Genomic DNA, 22,571 nt, shown 5'->3' on the forward strand with positions numbered 1-22,571 from the left:
GATGGTGTAGGGTGTTCGAGACAGCTGTGACGGGAAGTCAGTGTCATCCTCGGACTCGAGCTCCGGGGTCTCCTGAGTCTCTGGAGTTAGGCTGATGTCCAAACTGCTCTCCTCTACAGTGTTCGGCTCACAGGGGAGCTCCAGCTGTGGCACTGGCTGGGGGTGGGGGATGCCAGATGGACCCGCCTCATCACCATCAGGTCCTGCAAGACACAAGACAAGACGCATGATTAGACAGAGGGCAGGAGGGGAGTGGTGGTGGGCATGTGGGTTGGGGGTGGTGTTGTGGGGATGAGGGTGGTGTGTGGGTGAGGGCAGTGTGAGTTGGGGGGTTGACAGACGTGTCATGGGGAACTGCAACTCAGCAGGGTCTCACTTCCTCACCCATGGCCGAGTTCCACCTCGGTGACCTCCCTTTCCTTCGGGCCACCAACCACGTCGAGGGCCCTCTGCCCAGCCACAGTGAGGGGCCGCAGGCCCGGTGGTCCCCCACCAGTCTTCTTCTGCTCCCGGTGATTGTGGGTGGCCTTCTTCAGGGGGGGGGGGGAGTCGGAGGTGGTTGGGAGGGGGGGGGGGTAGGAAACAGAAAGCGACAGTGTTAGACAGTCCGACGCATGCAGCCCAGGGGGTGGCCAGCTGATGGCCTCTGTGGCCAGGGCACTTGGCCATGGCGGCCGGTATGGGTACCGGCCTGTGGGGCAGGGTGGGGGTTCGGCCGTCCTCCTAGTGGGGGGCATCGGATTACAGGTGTGTGGGATGTGGGTTAATGCCAGGGGCACAGAGCTGCCCACTCACCTTGGTCGTCTTGAGGAGGCTTTGAGTTTTTCCAGGACTGCTGACTCATCTGGATGGTGATGCCCACGGTCTTTGCCACCTCATCGGCAGCTGGCAGTCTCCTTCCCATGCCGGAGTACAGGTGGCAGAGGCCATCAGCAACACCATCTGGATGAATCAGCAGTCCTGGAAAAACTCTCAACATCCTCTGCACCTCCACCGAGTCCAAGAGGGTCTCCAGCTCGGTATCTGTGAATCTTGGGCCTCCTCTCCTCGCTGCCATCTTGTTGGCTGGGATGGTGTGTGTGGGGAGTGGTGTGTGTATATGTGGCTGCAGCTTGTCAGCCTCACCAGTGGGATTTGCGAAACTGGCGAATCCAGCACCATTTCTCATTGAAATCGATTTGTTCCATATGGCGCCGGCGAGGTAACGGAATCGGTTCAGGTGTGGTGCTTGTTTTCCTGTCGTGAAAGTCCACGAATTCTGCGTTGGCGTCAACACTTAGCCTCAGAAACGGAGAATTCCCGCCCAGCATGTAAGAGATGCACAATTACTGCTGATGGACATCTACTGTCAGTCCCTGGATTGGAGTACTCCTTCAACGTCTTGATCTAATATTATATGGATCTATCTGAATGCATATGCAAGTGAATATTCCACTCAATGGATCTTTAATAAAATTGGCACATATATGAACGGCATGGTAGCACAATGGTTGGCTCTGTTGCTTCACAGCTCCAGGGTTCCAGGTTCGATTCCCGGCTTGGGTCACTGATTGTGCGGAGTCTGCACGTTCTCCCCGTGTCTGCGTGGGTTTCCTCCGGGTGCTCCGGTTTCCTCTCAAGTTCCGAAAGACGTGCATGTTGGGCATATTGGACATCCTGAATTCTCCCTCTATGTACCCGAACAGGCGCTGGAATGTGGCGCCTCGGGGATTTTCTCAGTAACTTCATTGCAGTGTTAATGTAAGCCTCTTTATGACAATAAAGATTATTATACTTTTCGGAAGGGCTTTGCAAAAAAATGTCATGGAGAATGCTGCTGCTAACTGCTTTATTTTCCAGGTAGGTGACAGGACTGGCGATTGTTTTGGAAGTAGACAGACATAGCAGCTATGAGTGGCAGAGGCCATGTGAAGATGAGGTGTGAAGTTTCAGTTGGGGCGATGGATAGTTACAAGGTAGCGAGGAAGGATCTAAAGAGAGAGCTATGACGAGCAAGGAGGGGACATGAGAGGGGACATGAGAAGTATTTGGCAGGAAGGATCAAGGAAAACCCAAAAGCTTTCTATAGGTATGTCAGGAATAAGCGAATGACTAGGGACAGAGTAGGACCAGTCAAGGACAGGGATGGGAAGTTGTGTGTAGAGTCTGAAGAGATAGGCGAGATACTAAATGAATATTTTTCGTCAGTATTCACTCAGGAAAAAGATAATGTTGTGGAGGAGAATGCTGAGCTCCAGGTAAATAGATTAGATGGCATTGAGGTACGTAGGGAAGAGGTGTTGGCAATTCTGGACAGGCTGAAAATAGATAAGTCCCCGGGACCTGATGGGATTTATCCTAGGATTCTCTGGGAGGCCAGGGAAGAGATTGCTGGACCATTGGCTTTGATTTTTATGTCATCATTGGCTACAGGAATAGTGCCAGAGGACTGGAGGATAGCAAATGTGGTCCCTTTGTTCAAAAAGGGGAGCAGAGACAACCCCGGCAACTATAGACCGGTGAGCCTCACGTCTGTAGTGGATTAAGTCTTGGAGGGGATTATAAGAGACAAGATTTATAATCATCTAGATAGGAATAATATGATCAGGGATAGTCAGCATGGCTTTGTGAAGGGTAGGTCATGCCTCACAAACCTTATCGAGTTCTTTGAGAAGGTGACTGAACAGGTAGACGAGGGTAGAGCAGTTGATGTGGTGTATATGGATTTCAGCAAAGCGTTTGATAAGGTTCCCCACGGTAGGCTATTGCAGAAAATACGGAGGCAGGGGATTGAGGGTGATTTAGAGATGTGGATCAGAAATTGGCTAGCTGAAAGAAGACAGAGGGTGGTGGTTGATGGGAAATGTTCAGAATGGAGTTCTGTCACAAGTGGAGTACCACAAGGATCTGTTCTGGGGCCGTTGCTGTTTGTCATTTTTATCAATGACCTAGAGGAAGGCGCAGAAGGGTGGGTGAGTAAATTTGCAGACGATACTAAAGTCGGTGGTGTTGTCGATAGTGTGGAAGGAAGTAGCAGGTTACAGAGGGATATAGATAAGCTGCAGTGCTGGGCTGAGAGGTGGCAAATGGAGTTTAATGTCGAGAAGTGTGAGGTGATTCACTTTGGAAGGAAAAACAGGAATGTGGAATATTTGGCTAATGGAAAAGTTCTTGAAAGTGTGGATGAGCAGAGGGATCTAGGTGTCCATGTACATAGATCCCTGAAAGTTGCCACCCAGGTTGATAGGGTGGTGAAGAAGGCCTATGGAGTGTTGGCCTTTATTGGTAGAGGGATTGAGTTCCGGAGTCAGGAGGTCATGTTGCAGCTGTACAGAACTCTGGTACGGCCGCATTTGGAGTATTGCGTACAGTTCTGGTCACCGCATTATAGGAAGGACGTGGAAGCTTTGGAACGGGTGCAGAGGAGATTTACCAGGATGTTGCCTGGTATGGAGGGAAAATCTTATGAGGAAAGGCTGATGAACTTGAGGTTGTTTTCGTTAGAGAGAAGAAGGTTAAGAGGAGACTTAATAGAGGCATACAAAATGATCAGAGGGTTAGATAGGGTGGACAGTGAGAGCCTTCTCCCGCGGATGGAAATGGCTAGCACGAGGGGACATAGCCTTAAACTGAGGGGTAATAGATATAGGACAGAGGTCAGGGGTAGGTTCTTTACGCAAAGAGTATGGAATGCCCTACCTGCTACAGTAGTGAACTCGCCAACATTGAGGGCATTTAAAAGTTTATTGGATAAACATATGGATGATAATGGTATAGTGTAGGTTAGATGGCTTTTGTTTCGGTGCAACATCGTGGGCCGAAGGGCCTGTACTGCGCTGTATTGTTCTATGTTCTATGAGTGAGTGAAAGTGAGCGAGTCAGCTGCTGTGCACAATGCGAGATGTTTGCTGACATCAAACTTCCGTATGTGGCAGCAGTTGCAGCAGACAGAGAGAGAGAGAGAGAGTTAGGAGTGTTATCGAGAAGCAGCTCCATGCAGCGCTGCCTTGCTCTGCTTCTGAGTTCGCCGGTCACCCATGAGAAGCATCGCACGATGCTCCACCGCAAGTCGTACACAGTGACCGAGACGCCGCGGGCAAAGAGGAACTGCAGCCCCCAGGCACCGCAGGACAGGTTCAGCATGGTGGAGCTGGGCTCCGCTGTCAATACTTCCGCCGGTGCAGCGAGCAGGCAGCTGGCGCTGCCGGGGGAGAACTCGGTCTGCAGGCTGGCCGGGGTCGAGCTGGAACCCGCCCTCCACCTTCTCCCCAGTGTCCCACAGCTCACCATCACCTCGGACGAGGGGACGACCCAGGACAGCCTGGACTTGGATCTGGAGCTGGACTCCAACATCAAAGTGTGCCGCAAGCTCTCCAGCTCCTCCCTCTCGTCGACGGGCTCTTCTCTCTTCGAAGAGTCTGAGGATGACCTCCTCGCCGACACTGACATCCACAACAAAGAGGCCGGGGAGCAAGAGGAGATTCTGGTGAGTGCAAATGTGCCCAACTTTCACTTCATTGCACAGGGAGGGGGCAAGTCAGGGGTCTCAGAGGGGGATATGGGAGAATGATTACAGGGGTGATGAGAGACTTGATGGGGGGGGGGGGGCTGGAAAAGCTGGGATTGTCCTACCGGAGGAACAGAGCTATCCCATTATTCCCAGTGGGCAGGTTTAATAGAGGTGTTCAAAATCATCAAGGGTTTCGAAGAGAGCGGGCAGTACCACTGGCTGGAAGAATGGGAACCAGAGGATAGACATTAATTAACAACAAAAAAAAGCAGAGATGAGAACTTTTCTTCTTATCTGGCAAATTGTTAAGATCTGGGATGCACCGTCTGAAAAAGGTGCGAATTCAATAGTTATTTTCAAAGGGAATTGGATAAATATTTAAAAATATCACATTTGCAGGGCCTGGGGAAAGAGTGATTGGGGGAGCCCGACACTGACACAATAGGTCAGATGGTTCCTCCTGTGCTCCACAGTAAGTCCTCACTTACAATGAGCAGAGGAGACTGAGGGGGGACATGATTTAGATATATACAGTTCTGAGGGGCAGACCAGGAGAAACCCTTGGAAAGGATCAGTGCCCAGGGGATATAGATTTACGGTGAGGGGCAGGAGATTAGAGGGGATGGAGGGAACAACCTTTTCACCCAGTGGGTATTGGGAGTCGGGAACTCACTGCCTGAAAGGTTGGTGGAGGCAGAGACCCTCATAACATTTAAGAAGTATTTCGATGTGCACTTGCGATGCCAAGGCACACAAGGCTATGGGCAAAGTGCTGGAAAACTGGATTAGAATAGTTAGGTGGGGTTTTTTCACCGGCACAGGTGCCAAAGGGCCTATTCTGTGTTGTAGACCACCATGACCCTATGGCCCCACTTGAAGTCATTTTGTTTTACCATTGTTTACTCTTTGGGACCTTTTCTTTTGATTTATGTCGCCATTTTCTGTTCTATACTGCCTGTGCTCTGAGCCGGTGGCCGCCATGTTTTGATGCTGGAGCTGCCGCCGCAGTTACCAGGAGCTCAAACTGCACTGAGGGAGCAAGGCCCAAGGACTGGGAGCAGGAGCACAAGGCAGGAGTGGGAAGCTGCCAATCAGGTGTGAGGAACTTGGTGAGGAGGGGAACATGCATAGGGAGGATGTGCCTCCACCCCCTTCCCAGGCATGGTAGCACAGTGGCTATCACTGTTGCTTCACAGTGCCAGGGTCCCAGTTCGATTCCCGCTTGGGTCACTGTCTGTGCGGAGTCTATACATTCTCCCCATGTCCACGTGGGTTTCCTCCGGGTGTACTGATTTCCTCCCACAAGTCCCGAAAGATGTGCTGTTAGGTGACTTGGACATTCTGAATTCTCCCTCTGTGTACCCGAACAGGCGCCGGAGTGTGGCGACTAGAGGATTTTCACAGTATCCTTTGGTGGCTCCAACCTGGATCCATTCCACTACCCACTCCCTTGCCCCCACACCCCAGCTCCCAATGGGACAGAGGCTCGGCTGTTGCAGACTGTCAGGAAGGGGTCCAAGCTCTGGAGGGAGATAGAAACTGAGTGAGAAAGGAGTCAGAGAGAGAGACAGAGCAGGAAAGGAGAGCAAGAGGCAGACCTCGAAAGGAAGGAGAAATAGACAATGGGAAAGGAGGGAGAGAGAGAGACAAAGTGGGAAAGGAGAGAGAGAGTGAGACAGAGCACAAAAGGAGAGAGCGAAACAGACCGGGAAAGGAGAGAGACAGAGCAGCAAAGGAGAGACAGAGAGAGAGACAGTGGGGAAGGGGGAGAGAGAGCACAGAAAAGGAGAGAGAGAGACAGAGTGGGAAAGGAGAGAGAGAGAGTCAAAGCAGGGAAGGGGAGAGAGAGAGAGAGAGAGACAGAGCAGGGAAGGGGAGAGAGAACACAGAAAAGGAGAGAGAGAAGAAAATAAGAGAGAGTGGAAAAGGAGCGAGAAAAAGAAAGCGAGAATGTAGAAAGGGAGTAAGAGAGCAGAAAGGAGATGGCGAAAGATAGTGAGAGAGCAGAAAAGGAGCGAGGAAAAAGAAAGCAAGAAAGTAGAAAGGGAGAGGACCATAAGACAGACCATAAGACATAGGAGCGGAAGTAAGGCCATTCGGCCCATCGAGTCCACTCCACCATTCAATCATGGCTGATTTAAACTCCATTTACCCGCTCTCTCTCCATAGCCCTTAATTCCTCGAGAAATCAAGAATTTATCAACTCCTGTCTTAAAGACAGTCAACGTCCCGGCCTCCACCGCTCTCTGTGGCAATGAATTCCACAGACCCACCACTCTCTGGCTGAAGAAATTTCTCCTCATCTCTGTTCTAAAGTGACTCCCTTTTATTCTAAGGCTGTGCCCCCGGGGCCTAGTCTCCCCTGTTAATGGAAACAACTTCCCTACATCCACCCTATCTAAGTCATTCATTATCATGTAAATTTCTATTAGATCGCCCCTCAATCTCCTAAACTCCAATGAATATAATCCCAGTATCCTCAGACGTTCATCGTATGTTAGGCCTACCATTCCTGGGATCATCCGTGTGAATCTCCGCTGGACCCGCTCCAGTGCCAGTATGTCCTTCCTGAGGTGTGGGGCCCAAAATTGCTCACAGTATTCTAAATGGGGCCTAACTAATGCTTTATAAAGCTTCAGAAGTACATCCCTGCTTATATGTTCCAAGCCTCTTGAGACAAATGACAACATTGCATTTGCTTTCTTAATTACGGACTCAACCTGCAAGTTTACCTTTAGAGAATCCTGGACTAGGACTCCCAAGTCCCTTTGCACTTCAGCATTATGAATTTTGTCACCGTTTAGAAAATAGTCCACGCCTCTATTCTTTTTTCCAAAGTGCAAGACCTCGCACTTGCCCACGTTGAATTTCATCAGCCTTTTCTTGGACCACTCTCCTAAACTGTCTAAATCTTTCTGCAGCCTCCCCACCTCCTCCATACTACCTGCCCCTCCACCTATCTTTGTATCATTGGCAAACTTAGCCAGAATGCCCCCAGGAGAGAGAGAGCGGAAAAGGAGGGAGTGAGAGAGCGGAAAGGCGATGGAGAAAGATAGAGGGAGAGAGTGGAAAAGGAGAGAGAAAGCGTGGATATAAATGCTGCCAAGCAGTGACACCCACACCCGTAAATGAAGAAAAATAAAATGACCATAACCTCAGTGAGAACAGCTTCAATTTGCAAATGGAATTATCATACCTCCCGCTTTAAGGTGCGCACATGCACAAATTTCTCCCAACAAAACCGATGGTGCCATGCTGTTTATGTTGGTTACATGATTCGGAATTAGAGAGTTGAAAAGGAGAGAGAGCGCAAGAGTGGAAAAGGAGAGAGCTAGAAAAAGAGAGCAGAAAAGGGGGAGAGAGAGACAGGGTAAAAAGAGAGAGAGAGTAAAAAAGGAGAGAGAGGGAGACAGCAGAGGAAAGCAAACAAACAGTTGTGCTAAGTTTCAGGAGTGCTGTGCGTGAGAGACGGAAGCTATGCTACTTGGTTTGTTTGGGTGATTTAGTGTTATCTAATTTGAAATTATGCAGTATTTCTCATATTCAGTGATGTTTTTTATTTTGCAAGTTATTCCTGCTAAGAATGCACAGCGCTGCACATATGTGGTACAGAATTTCACCTTGTATATTGGTTGTTCCCGGAGGAAAAATATTCAAAGGAATCTAACTCCAGTTTTAAAATTGATTCCTGTGCGAACCTATGATTCACACAAACTTGTTTCACTTGGTTATCATTTTCCAGAATGCGAGCACAATTTTAACTGCGGACTTACAGTATTGGAAAGGTGAAAAGAAAATCAAAGCCTCTGTGCTCACTCACTGCTCCAGGTCTTAAGAACTCAAAGTTTGGCTAACTTATATTTCTCCACCGATACTGTCTGACCTGTTGAGTATTTCCAGACATTTTTGCTTTACTTTCGTGAACAGAACAGCAAATGGTGACCTTGTGTTTATTACCCACTCAAATACTGTGAGAATCCGTTCGGACATGTCAGGTGCAATGTGAATTAAATGAAGAAAATTCCTTCCTAAAGCCTGGAGTAGGAATGACTAACTGTTCCATAATGTGGTTTCACGGAGGAATTTGGTCTGTTTGTTCATTGGAAATAGTGTAACAACTGCTTTAATACATTTCCCACACAAACACAGGTGAGCATAGGCACACACATAATGATACATACTCAAACAAACTGACTCATACAGACACACGCACATGTGCAAACATACATGCAGATAGCCAACCTCACACACACAAAAACACAAACGCTGACACACAGGACACATTCATATGTACACACACAAAAACACACCAATAAACACCGAAACACTAATACAAACATACAAATTCAGATGCATATACATAGAGGCATGTCTACACTGACAACTCACACATAAACACACAAACATCCACACAGTCTTGCACAGACATACACACATGCAAATACCTACACCTGAATGCTGACACACACATTCAGATGCACAAGTACAGACAAAGCCAAAAGTAGAGGAGTGCAGATGTTTTGGAGGATTATAGGGCTAGAATATACTACAGAGAACATGGAAGGTGAGGCCATGGATGGATTTGAAGACAAGGTTTTGAATTGAAAAGTCAAGTCGTTGCCGACCAGGTAACCAACGTGGGTTAGTAAGCACTGGAGTTATAGGGAAATGAGACTGACTGTGAGTCAGGGTTCAGGAACAGAGTTTCAGGTGAAGAAGGAATTGAAGTGCTTAAGAAAACTTTGGAAGACTTGATAAAACATCGGGAAGGCATTGGAGAATTGCTGATCCTGGTAGCAATTTCTTCATAGCACATGGGTCAAATTAGCTTTTACAAGGCCACACCAAGTAGTTCAAAGAAACTTAGTTTATTTACAATAACTATTGTATACATCACACAGTAGATCCCAACTGGGTCTGCCTTGCCGGTGCCTATCTGGCCGGCTTTATATATCATACAACTAAACATTGTTTAGAGGTCCTCTGTCCCTGAATGGGGAACTTGTATTCTGCAAGATTCACAAGGAAGTTAATTGTTCCCACTCCGTAAGATACTTGCGGGTTATAACATTAGCAAAACTATTTTTCAACTTTCAATGTTTTCAGACCATAAGACATAGGAGCAGAAAGCAGAATTAGACCATTCAGCCCATTGAGCCTGTTCCGCCATGACTGATATGTTTCTCATCCCATTCTCCTGCCTTCTCCCCATAACCCCTGATCTCGTTATTAATCAAGAACCTATCTATCTCTGTCTTAAAGACACTCAGTGATTTTGCCTCAACAGCCTTCTGTGACAATGCGTTCCACAGATTCACCACCCTCTGGCTGAAGACATTCCTCCTCCTCTCAGTTTTAAAGGATCATCCCTTCAGTCTGAGGTTGTGCCCTCAGGTTCTAGTCTCTCCTACTCGTGGAAACATCTCCTGCACACTCTATCCAGGCCTCTCGGTATTCTGTAAGTTTCAATAAGATTCTCCCTCATCCTTCTGAACTCCGTACAGTACAGACGCAGAGTTCTCAACCGTTCCTCATACGACAAGCTCTTCATTCCAGGCATCATTCTTGTGAACCTCCTTTGGACCCCCTCCAAGGGTAGGACATCCTTCCTTAGATATGGGGCCCAAAACTGCTCACAATATTCCAAATGGGGTCTGACCAGAGCCTTATACTGCCTCAACAGTACATCTCTGCTCTTGTATTCTTGTCCTCTCGACATGAATGCTAACATTGCATTTGTCATCTTAACTGCCAACTGAACCTGCATGTTAACTTTAAGAGAATCCTGAACTAGGGCTCCTAAATCCCTTTTGTGCTTCAGATTTTCTAAGCCTTTCTCCACTTGCAAAGTAGTCTATGCCTCTATTTTTCCTACCAAAGTGCATAACCTCACAGTTTTCCACATTTTTTAATACACTTCCAGCAAAATCAGCCCTTCTGTACATTTTGTATGTTCTTTCGGACCAGCTTTGTAGAATCAGGTCCCCTTTAAATATAATTGCCTGTCAGAACTATTTCCAAAACCCAATTCCACACTGGCTGTCAATGCCTGGGAGATCATCTTGGTGGCAACGAATTATGAGGCTGCACCAGAGTGTGCCATCCTTAGTTGTCTGTCACGTTAAGGATGCCGGACATGTTCCCGAGGCTACAAGTACAGTCAGAAGGCCAGCGGCCTTGAATGGATGGTAGCTCCACCGCCAGTGGTGGGCACTGCTGCTGCAGGAAGGAGACACCCTGAGGCAGCCTCCACCTTAAGGTGCCTTCTGAAAAAGTTTGAACCTTTTAAAAAAAAAACTCTGTCCACAGCTGCCAGGCTACCCCTCCACTGGCTGACCTGCTGATCCATGCTAGGCTGTGCCCTCAGTGGGGGGGATGGACCCCTCAGTCACTAGGGAAATCCCAGTGGCTTGCCAATCAGTCCACAAATGGTAAAAACCCGTTTCCGGGAAGATCGCCCTGACACGAGAACATGCTGATCCCATGATCCAGCACTAATATACCCGCATTTCCTCCTGGTCCCACCTTCAGGCCTGAGGATTCTGCCCAATGACACAGTTGTGAATTCAATGAAAATGTATTTCAATATTTCTGTCGCATGATACAATATATTTAAAAGAAATGGACTTCACCGACAGTCTATTTGCCATTTCCTTTGCCCCAAATGCATTCAAACGTTCACATCTTGAGCCTGCCCTTCCAGGTGGACAAAAGAACCCATGTACCACTTTGAAGGAGCGTTTTCGCAGCTCTTCTCACCATGGTTAATCCTTTGACCAACATCACTTCTAAACAGAAATCTGTTCATTATTCCGTTATTCTTTATGGAATCTTGCTATGTAATTTGGCTGCCGTGTTCCCTACTTCCCAACATGACTACACATCCAAAATGCTTTCGTTGGTTGTAAAGGGTGCCTGTGGTTCTGAACGGTGCGATGTAGAAAGACAAGGCTGTGACTTTATGGCCCACTTAACTCCAGATTGCCCTTAACCTACTGCATAGTGTCGGCTTTAAATCCCTACAGTGCAGAAGGAGTCGATTCGACCCATCAAGTCTGCACCACTGCTCAGAAAGAGCACCCTACCTAGGCCCACTCCTCCACCCTGTAATCCCATGTAATTGCACATCATTGGACACTTAAGGGACAACTTTAGCATGGCCAATCCACCTACCTGTACACCTTTGGATTGTGGAAGGAAACCTGAACACCCAGAGGAAACTCACGCAGACACGGGACGAACGTGCAAACTCCACACAGACAGTCGACCAAGGCCGGAATCGAACTCGGGTCCCTGGTGCTGTGAGGCAGCAGTGCTAACCACTGTGCTACCGTGCTGCCTAAAATCCAGAAACCCAGGCAGCTTGAATTCTGGATTTTCCTGCATCTGTTGGTTTGTTAGGGCTTTACTTCAATTCCTGTAGCTGAATAAATCGTACATAGAAACAAACCGACCATTCAGTCTGGCAAGTCTATGTTGACGTTTATGCTCCACATAAGCCTCCTCCCAGCCTACTTCATCTCACCCAATTGGGCTATTTTTCTATTCCTTCCCCATGTAACTATCTAACTTCCCCTTCAATGTATCTATGCCAATTGTCTCTTATGATCATAGGTTCCATACTCCAAGTACTCTCTGGGTAAAGAGAGTACTGAACTGTTTTATCTTTGGGCAGTTGACAGTGCCTGTCAGGAGCTAGGACAGGGGGTCCCCTGGCAGTATGTCATTAATTATAATGTGACAAGCTCATGTTTTGCAGTTTCAGACTCTCATCTGTTCATGGGGAAGAACTCCTGTCAACTCCACTGTTGTCTGGCTTCATGGAGGCATAAGCCTTTGAACTGTTACACATGTGGGGAATGTGAGGAGCATGGTTTGGGCACATACTTCAATATATATAGAGCCTTTTAATGCAGAAAAACAGCCTGAGATGGTGAAAGATGTATTAAAATGCAAGTTTTTTCTTTCCACTTATTCTGTCTGGCTCTGTTCCATTCAAGAAACTACCCCACCCAAGTATTGTTGAATCTTACAGTACCTCGCCTTTCTACCAAAGCAGAATTTCTACCGCTTTGATGCTGATCGCGAAAACGTTAACATAGTCAACAGTTCAGACAATTATTAAATTTCTTTTGGCTGTGGACTTTCTTGCTCCAGGGCCTACAAGGCAAACGGAACACCCAGATTAAACATTTACCTTGTACCAGCTACAAAAGACTCAATATCCTGTATCGGAATGTCCATCTTATTTCTTAACAATTAACATTGTCAGCATCGTCAACACACCCAAAGCAAATATTGCCAATTCATTCTTATTGCATAGATCACCAGCTATTGACTGTGATATATCCAGCTGGGAATCACGTCACCAAACCATGGCTGGGGCTAAGCTTGAAATGCTTCATGTCCAGTATATATTTGGAAGCGTTTCAAACAATTGCCAGATTGCTATCGGTAAAAATGACTCACTTGCAGTGTCTATCTCTGTTGCTTCTCTACACCCTGTCACCTTTTTGGGGGGATTAGTTTAAACTTGCCCGGGCTGTTTCAGCACCTTACTATCTGGAGGAGAGAACATTCTCTTTATTAGCTGTCTGCTTCGGATTCTTCCTGAGAGACAACACCCCTAAATTGTCATTCAGTTCCCTCAAAGCTTAAAAACGTCCAGAAACTAGGGCAGTACGGTGGCGCACTGGATAGCACTGCTGCCTCACGGCACCGAGGCCCCAGATTCGATCCCGGCTCTGTGTGGAGTTTGCACATTCTCCCCGTGTTTGCGTGGGTTTCACCCCCACAATCCAAAGATGTGCAGGGTAGGTGCATTGGCCACGCTAAATTGTCCCTTATTGGAAAATAAAGAATGAATTGGACACTCTAAATTTTTTTAAATAAACTTCCAGAAATGTAGATGGATTTGCTTCACCTCCTTTCAAGGCTATCTCCCTTACTCCTGCACCACGCTATAATCTAAATAGTGTCCATCATTTCTTGAACCCACTCCTCCCTTCACACCCTCCCCACCCCCCTCTCCATCCTGGAATTAAGTTGGCAGTGCCGTTTGACAGGAATAGACTCCTGTGTCTGGAGGATAAAGCCTCTACCCACTGCCCCTGCTATTCTTGTGTCAATCTAAATATGACCAATGACATTTTTTTCATTCTAACTTGACAAGTGTTGTTTGCTTGCCATGTGATACACACTCCTTGAAATGTTAACCACTGTTTACAGATGATATCTGTTCCTCCACTCCCAGAAAACACATTCTTTGTGAATGAGCGAATGGGCAGTTTGGCCAACAGTTCAGCGATCAGCATCAAAGCGGTAGAAATTCTGCTTTGGTAGAAAGGCGAGGTACTGTAAGTATTTGCTTGTCTTTCACCTCCTGGATTCTTCCTGTAGCACTTTTTTTACCCCCCTAAGCTATCTGGCCCTTTTCTCCTGTAATAGTTTCATGGGCATTGCCAGTTCTGTGTATCTAACAAACCTCATTGAATTTTCTGAGAAAAAAACTAAAACGTAGACAAGGAAACATCTATGGATGTATTTTATAGGGACTTCCAGGAGACATTCAATAAGGTTCCATATAAGAGACTGTTGTGTCAAATTAAAGCTCATGAAATTGTTGACCTGTTGGAAGATTGGTTAGGCCGTTGAAGATAGAGTGGTGATAATAGGGGTACGTAGTCACATTGGAAGGAAGTGACGAGTGGTGTCTCAACAAGGATCTATGTTTGGGCTCAAATTCACTGTAATTATTAATAACTTAGAAGAAGCAATATATCCAAGTTTGCTGATGACACAAAGATTGGTGATATGGTATGTAGAATCCATAGAATCACTACAGTGCAGAAGCAGGATATTCGTCCCATCGAGTTTGCACTGACCCTCTGAAAAAGCACCACATCAGGCCCACCCCCCTGCCCTATGCCAATAACCCCACCCAACCTGCACACCTTTTGACACTAAGGGGCAATTTTAGCATGGCCACTCCAACTAACCTGTTCATCCTTGGACTGTGGGAGGAACCTGGAGCACCAGGAGGAAATGCATGCAGACACTGGGAGAACGTGCAAACTCCACAGCCACTCAAAGCTGTAGTTAAACCCGGGTCTGTGGTGCTGAGGCAGCAGTGCTAATCACTGTGCCGCCGTGCCGAGCCGGAACGTAATGTAGATGGAATCACGGAATTACAAAGTGACATTGATGGAATTGTGTGAGGTCATCCATCTTGGACTAACAACGGATTTATCTGAGTATTGTATAAATGAAGCAAAGGTCGTGAGAATGAAGAGTGGAGGTCCAACAAAGGATTTCTAGGTTTTGTACACAGATCACTAAGATACAGTAGCTAGGTACAAACCATAATCCAAAAGACTATTGAACTGTTAGCCTTTATAAATAGTGGTCTAGAATACAAAGGGATGAAATTTAGCTACACCTATACCAAACCCTGGATAGACCACATCTGAAGTACTGGTTACTGTGCCTTATAAAGCACAGCTTTATTCTGGAAAGGGTGCAGTGCAGAATCATCAAGATGCAACCAGAGCGCCAAGGGTTCAATTATGAGGAAAGATTACATAAACTGCCTGTAATATAGAAGATCAAGAGCTGATTTGATTGAGGATTTTCAGATGTTGAAATGAATTGATAAGGTAGTTAGAGAGAAATGTTTCCCACTGGCGGGTGGGGAATCGAGGACAAGTAGAATCTTAAAATCAGAGCCCTGCCATTCAGAAGAGAGGTTAAGAAACTCTTCCTCATGAAAAGACTGGTGGAAATATGGAACTCTCTCCCACAAAAGGCAGCAGATGCTAGCTCAGTTAATATTGTAAATCTGAGATTAATGGATTTATTTTTGTGAGCGGAGGGGTTGAAAGGATTTGACGCTAAGGCAGGTAAGTTGGAGATCAGCATTGAATGGTGGAACAGGTTGAGAGGGGCTGAATGGCCTTTGTCCCTATGTTTTTGTCTCACGCAGGCATCCATTATAATTGCATGAGCGTAAACATTGAGGCTCAACAGGATAGATACAGGGAATGTCACTCAAACACAATCTAATCTTATCTACAACTTTCACCTATCCATAATCAAGAGGTGATGCCTTGGTGTGTGTTTTCATCTTCCTACATTAGGACTACTGAGCTCAATCATTGCCTCTCTTCCTGGCTTCAATCAGAATGGGCCAGCAATCAAAGTTGGAGCATTTACACGTATTGTAAGGGGAGACAGTGGGGTACACAGAACACAGAATCCCTACAGTGCAGAAGACAGTCCATTCGGCCCACCAGGTCTGCATCAATCCTCCGAAAGAGCATCCTACCTAGGCCGTACCCTCGCCCTATCCCGGTGACCCGCGCATTGATCATGCCAATCCACCTAAGGTGCACATCATTGGACTGTAGGAGGAAACCGGAGCAGCCGGAGGAAACCCAAGCAGACACGGGGAGAATCCCAGGGCCTAATCAAATCTGGGTCCCTGGTGCTGTGAGGCAGCAATGCTAACCACTGTGTCACTGTAGTGGTCATGTTGTTGATCTTGTAATCCAGAGATGCAGGCTAATTCTCTGGGGACATGTGTTTAAATCCCACAATGGCATTGGGTGGAATTTAAGTTCAATTAATAAAATCTGTAATTGAAAAGCTAGTCAATCTGTAATTGAAAAGCTAGTGATAACCATAAAACTATCACCAATTGTCGTAAAAACCCATCTGCTTCACTAAATCCCCTTTAGGGAAGGAAATCTGCCATCTTGACCTGGTCTGGCCGACATGTGGCTCCAGTGCCATAGTAAGCTGGTTGATTTTATTAGTAAGCCACTCAATCCAGTGGCAATTAGGGACGGGTAACAAATGTTGACCTTGTCAGTGATGCCCACAACCCTTCAAAGAATTTTTAAAAATCTAATGGGATAGTACAATCTTAGCATATTAAATTGTGATGTTGCACATGAATGTGTGCAAAACTGACAAACCATTACAATGATATCCCAACGAGGTGCATTCTGGTTAGATTGGTGCGGTGTGTCTGTAATTCAAGAAGCAGTACTATGTAGCCAGCTGATTGTTACAGTAAGGTTTGGGTGATTGTGCATTTGTTGCGGGAATACAGGTTCAAAACCAATCCAGAGTGCAAGCCTTGCTGTTGAACCCAATGTGAAATTACTTTGGACGAATCTTAACTCAGTTCTTCGGACATGTGCGCCTCAATCTAGAGGATACAGCTGTCACTTGTACAATCTGATGTAATCACTCAAAATACACTCATTGAATCTATTTAAAATGGACTATTAGTTTGAAGTAACAAGATCAAATTCTCTGTATCACTTCCATTGATTGAATAAGTTCACCCACTCCCAGCTCGGAGCCATGTTTACAGGGGGCACTGGACAAAGAGTGACGCTGCAGCCCTATATCCAAACCGTTCTCCCTTTGAGTACTTTAATTCACGTTTTATTTTTAGTCCTACCCTTACCATGTGTCTGTCTTGTGTGTGTCTAGGTGGAGGGTGGGAAGGGGTTCTGGGATGAGGTAGCCTGGTAAACCATTGTGCTGTTATTTCTTTATATGCTCAGTTTTTATTCTTGTTATTAATAAACAGTTTGTTAGTTTTTACTTCTAAACCTCTCTGTAACTCATTGAGGTAGTCAAGGGTTAAAAATCTTCGGAAAACACAAATTAGTAGGGTTATTGGGTTACGGAGATAGGGTGGAGGCGTGGGCTTAAGTAGGTGCTCTTTCCAAGGGTCGGTGCCGACTCGATGAGTCAAATGCCCTCCTTCTGCACTATACGATTCTATGATTATAGCTCACGGGCAATGGGGATTGGTGAATTTACGCCTTGTGCACTAATTAGGTGAGTTTCTGAAACCATTTTTCAAATACAAAAAGCAATATTTTGGAAAACACACCTGGGAATAGTTCATGCTGTATGAAATTAGAAGATCTACACCATTACAACAACTGGCTCTAATTTAGCGGCAGCACAATGGTTAGCACTGCTGCCTCACGGCACCGATAACCCGGGTTTCGATCCGGGCCCCAGGTCACTGCCCGTGTGGAGTTCGCACATTCTCCCCGTGTCTGTGTGGGTCTCATCCCCAAAATCCAAATATGTGCAGGATAGGTGGATTGGCAACGTTAAATTATTTAGCCCTTTAATTGGAAAAAAGAATTGATTACTCTAAATTTATTTTTAAAACCTTGCCCTAATTTAGCACCTTTAATATCCCAAAGCAATTCACAGGAGTGCAGTCTGGCATAATTTGATACCAAGACAAAGAAAGAAACATTACGATAGGCAATTAAATGTCTAATCAAATAGGTATGTTTTAAGGAGCACAGTTTGTTCCTGAAGGGCCCTCAAGCTTCTTACAACACCCATTAACCAACAGTTAGATCTGGCAATGAATAGAGATATCAGGTACACCTTGAGGAGTTTTATCCATGATATTATTGCGCTCTTGTGGCGGGCTTTGATATTATTCTAGTGTCTTAGTAGATGGTGTGATGGGTCTTGGTTATATCAGAATGATGGTATAAGGAAGAAAAATAACTTTTAAGGGCTTAGAAGGAACGAGTGCAAAGTTTAGAGCAGGACAGATCTGAGTAAAGAATTAAAGAACTTTCCAACTCTGTTTCACGCCCATTCTCCTCATCCTCGCCCCATCCCAGCACTGAGAAGTGACTGAACAATCCGTGGCTCTGGACATCTCTCAGTCCAAAAGCTACACATGAGCCCAGAGCCAGGGCCTCTTTCTTAGTCTTCAGGGAGCTGAGCTCAAGGTCCAGCTCCCTCCCCTTCCAGGTTACTCACACTTCACCACCTGATTCCGGAGGCCAGCAACTTCCCCTCCTGCGCTTGGATTCTCTCCCCACAGTCAGCTGATCTGGCAAGGTGGGATGGTGTCCCTTTGTCACTGCCGGGTCGGGTACAGGTGGTTAAAATGAATGTGCTGCCGTGATTTCTTTTTATTTTCCAAACTAAAGGCATTTTTTAGAGAAATTGAAGGAATGATTACCTCGTTCATATGGGGAGGGAAGGTGGCCAGAGTTAGAAAGGTGCTGCTACAGAGGTGAAGGCAGGCAGGGGGTTTGGGTCTTCCGAACCTGATGTATTATTACTGGGCGGCGAATGTGGAGAAGGTGCGGAGCTGGGTAAGAGGGGTTGACTCCCAATGGGTCAGAATGGAGGAGAGTTTGGGTAGGGGGTCGGGATTGAAGGCGCTAACAACAGTGCCGCTCCCGATTGCTCCGGGGAAATATTCGGGGAGTCCGGTAGTAATAGGTTCGTTGAGAATTTGGAGGCAGTTTCGCCAGCACTTAATAATAATCGCTTATTGTCACAAGTAGACTTCAGTAGAATACTCATGGACAAAGACGAGAGTGGTCCTAAAGGAAGAGTGCTAAATTGGGGGAAGGCCAACTGTACCAAAATTCGGCAGGAGCTGGGAAATGTGGATTGGGAGCAGCTGCTTGAAGGTAAATCTACATTTGATATGTGGGAGGCTTTTAAAGAGAGGTGCAGGACAGACATGTCCTTGTGAAAATGAGGGATAGAAATGGCAAGATTAGGGAACCATGGATGACAGGTGAAATTGTGAGACCAGCTAAAAGGAAACAGGAAGCATACATAAGGTCTAGGCGACTGAAGACAGAGAAGCTTTGGAAGAATATCGGGAATGTAGGACCAATCTGAAACGAGGAATCAAGAGGGCTAAAAGGGGTCATGAAATATCTTTAGCAAAAAGGGTTAAGGAAAATCCCAAAGCCTTTTATTCATATATAAGGAGCAAGAGGGTAACTAGAGAAAGGGTTGGCCCACTCAAGGACAAAGGAGGAACGTTATGAGTGGAGTCAGAGAAAATGGGTGAGGTTCTTAACGAGTACTTTGCATCGGTATTCACCGAGGAGAGGGACATGACGGATGTTGAGGTTAGGGATAGATGTTTGATTACTCTAAGTCAAGTCGGCATAAGGAGGGAGGATGTGTTGGGTATTCTAAAAGGTATTAAGGTGGACAAGTCCCAGGTCTGGATGGGATCTATCCCAGGTTACTGAGGGAAGTGAGAGAGGAAATCGCTGGGGCCTTAACAGATATCTTTGCAGCATCCTTGAACATGGATGAGGCACCGGAGGACTGGAGAATTGCTAATGTTGTCCCCTTGTTTAAGAAGGGTAGCAGGGATAATCCAGGTAATTATAGGCTGGTGAGCCTGACGTCAGTGGTAGGGAAGCTGCTGGAGAAGAGACTGAGGGATAGGATCTATTCCCATTTGGAAGAAAATGGGCTTATCAGTGATAGGCAACATGGTTTAGTGCAGGGAAGGTCATGTCTTACCAACTTAATAGAATTCTTTGAGGAAGTGACAAAGTTGATTAATGAGGGAAGGGCTGTAGATGTCATATACATGGACTTCAGTAAGGCATTTGATAAGGCTGATGGAGAAAGTGAAGTCTCATGGGGTCCAGGGTGTACTAGCTAGATGGATAAAGAACTGGCTGGGCAACAGGAGGCAGAGAGTAGTAGTGGAAGGGAGTTTCTCAAAATGGAGAACTGTGACTACTGGTGTTCCACAGGGATCCATGCTGGGACCATTGTTGTTTGTGATATACATAAATGATCTGGAGGAAGGTATAGGTGGTCTGATTAGCAAGCTTGCAGATGACACTAAGATTGGTGGAGTAGCAGATAGTGAAGGGGACTGTCAGAGAATACAGCAGAATATAGATAGATTGGAGAGTTGAGCGGAGAAATGGCCAATGGAGTTCAATCCGGGCAAATGCGAGGTGATGCATTTTGGAAGACCCAATTCAAGAGCGAACTATACGGTAAATGAAAAAGCCCTGGGGAAAATTGATATACAGAGAGATCTGGGTGTTCAGATCCATTGTACCCTGAAAGTGGCTGCGCAGGTCGATAGAGTGGTCAAGAAGGCATACGGCATGCTTTCCTTCATCGGAAGGGGTATTGAGTACAAGAGTTGGCAGGTCATGTTACAGTTGTATAAGACTTTGGTTTGGCCACATTTGGAATACTGCGTACAGTTCTGGTCGCCACATTACCAAAAGGATGTGGATGCTTTGGAGAAGGTTCACCAGGATATTGCCTGGTGTGGAAGGCGCTAGCTATGAAGAGAAGTTGAGTAGATTAGGATTATTTTCATTAGAAAGACGGAGGTTGAGGGGGAACCTCATTGGGGTCTACAAAATCATGAGAGGTATAGACAGGGTGGATAGCAAGAAGCTTTTTCCCCAGAGTGGGGGACTCAATTACTAGGGGTCACGAGTTCAAGGTGAGACGGGAAAAGTTTAAGGGAGATATGCATGGAAAGTTCTTTACGCAGAGGGTGGTGGGTGCCTGGAACGCATTGCCGGCGGAGGTGGTAGAGGCGGGCACGATAGCGTAATTTAAGAGGTATCTGGACAGATACATGAATGGGCAGGGAGCAGAGGGATACAGATTCTTCGAAAATTGGCGACAGTTTTAGATAGAGGATCTGGATCAACGCAGGCTTGGAGGGCCAAAGGGCCTGTTCCTGTGCTGTAATTTTTCTTTGTCCAATGAAAAGCCCCTAGTCGCCACATTCCGGCGCCTGTTCGGGGAGGCCCATACGGGAATTGAACCTGCGCTGCTGCCTTGTTCTGCATTACAAGCCAGCTGTTTAGCCCACTGCCAACCCCAAGGTTGGGGGCAGGGTCAAGGGAAATGCCGATTCGGGGGAACCACAGATTTGAGTCAGGGAAGTGGCTCTAAATCAGACACTAAAAGATTTGTTTCTTGGGAGTCGGTTTGCAGGATTGAGGGAGCTGGGAATGAAGTATGGGCTGGAGCAGGTGGAAACGTTTAGATACATGCAGGTTCAAGACTTTGTTGAGAAGAAGATACAGAGCTTCCCGGTGGAGCCGGCCTCCACATTGCTGGAGGAAGTGCTGACAACAGGGGAATGAAGGGGGTAATGTCGGTGGTTTACAGGGCTATTTTGGAAGAGGAGAAGGCACCGCTGGAAGGGATCAAAGCAAGTGGGAGGAAGAGTTGGGAGAGAGTATGGAGGAGGGGTTCTGGTGTGAGATGCTCCGGAGAGTCAACGCCTCCACCTCGTGTGCGAGGTTGGGGCTGATACAGCTGAAGGTGGTATATAGAGCACACCTCACAAGGGCGATGATGAGCCAGCTCTTTGAGGGAGTAGAAGATGTATGTGAACGTTGCGGGGGGGAGCCCCATGAATCAGGTTCATATGTTTTGGAACTGTCCAAAGCTGGAGGATTACTGGAAAGAGGTCTTTAGGGTAATCTTTAAAGTGGTGCACGTGAAACTGGACCTGGGCCCTTGGGAGGCCATATTCGGGGTGTCAGACTAGCTGGGGTTGGAAAGGGGTGCAGAGGCAGATGTTGTAGCCTTCGCCTCGTTGATTGCCCGAAGGCGGATCCTGTTGGGATGGAGATCAACCTCGCCATCCTGTGCCCTGGCATGGCGGGGGGGACCTGCTGGAATTCTTGACTCTTGAAAAGGTTAAGTTTGAACTGAGGGAAAGGATGGAGGGGTTCTACAATTCATGGGCGTTAGTCATAATGCACTTTCGAGAATTGGATTACATCGAACATTAGGGGGGGGGGGGGGTGTTGGGAGGGCTGGGGGGAGGGGGACTATGGGTGATTCCTGATCACTTTTTTTGTTTATGTTAACATGCGAGCTGTTGTTTGGGGGTTGGTGGATATTTTTTTTTTTAATTCTCTCCCCTCATTCTCTGGTGGTGGCTCGAGCACCAGAACATGGTGGCGGCTGGCCTCGAGTACAGTGCGGAAAGGAACGGGGCCAGATATTGTAAAACCAAAAATGGCGATGCAAATCAGTTAAGCCGGGTGACTTACTGTCTTGCACTGTGGTATTACCAGTTCACAGACCCTCATCACTACATACTTCACTTGTGCTTACCTGCATCTCCCTGTTGAATTACGTTCAAACTTGTTCCTGAATAACCAATAGCATTGCATGTCAACAAACAGTTAATTAGTAACGTTGCATATTGGTATAGTATCTGTAACTAGTCAAAGATGCCCTCAGCAGTAAGTAAGTGTAAGCT

General features: G+C 46.7%; 1 protein-coding gene across 1 annotated transcript in view; it reads left to right on the forward strand.

The window, feature by feature from the left end:
* The first annotated feature begins 3,935 nt into the window (after window positions 1-3,935).
* itpka (inositol-trisphosphate 3-kinase A) overlaps window positions 3,936-22,571 on the forward strand; it is a 113,411-nt gene continuing 94,775 nt past the window's right edge. The window contains exon 1 of the mRNA XM_072486156.1: window positions 3,936-4,465. Coding sequence (XP_072342257.1) covers window positions 3,974-4,465 — 492 coding nt within the window. The 5' untranslated portion in view covers window positions 3,936-3,973. The remainder of the gene's footprint in view (window positions 4,466-22,571) is intronic.

The sequence above is a fragment of the Scyliorhinus torazame genome, chromosome 2 (genome assembly GCF_047496885.1).
Source record: "Scyliorhinus torazame isolate Kashiwa2021f chromosome 2, sScyTor2.1, whole genome shotgun sequence".
Classification (NCBI taxonomy): domain Eukaryota; kingdom Metazoa; phylum Chordata; class Chondrichthyes; order Carcharhiniformes; family Scyliorhinidae; genus Scyliorhinus; species Scyliorhinus torazame.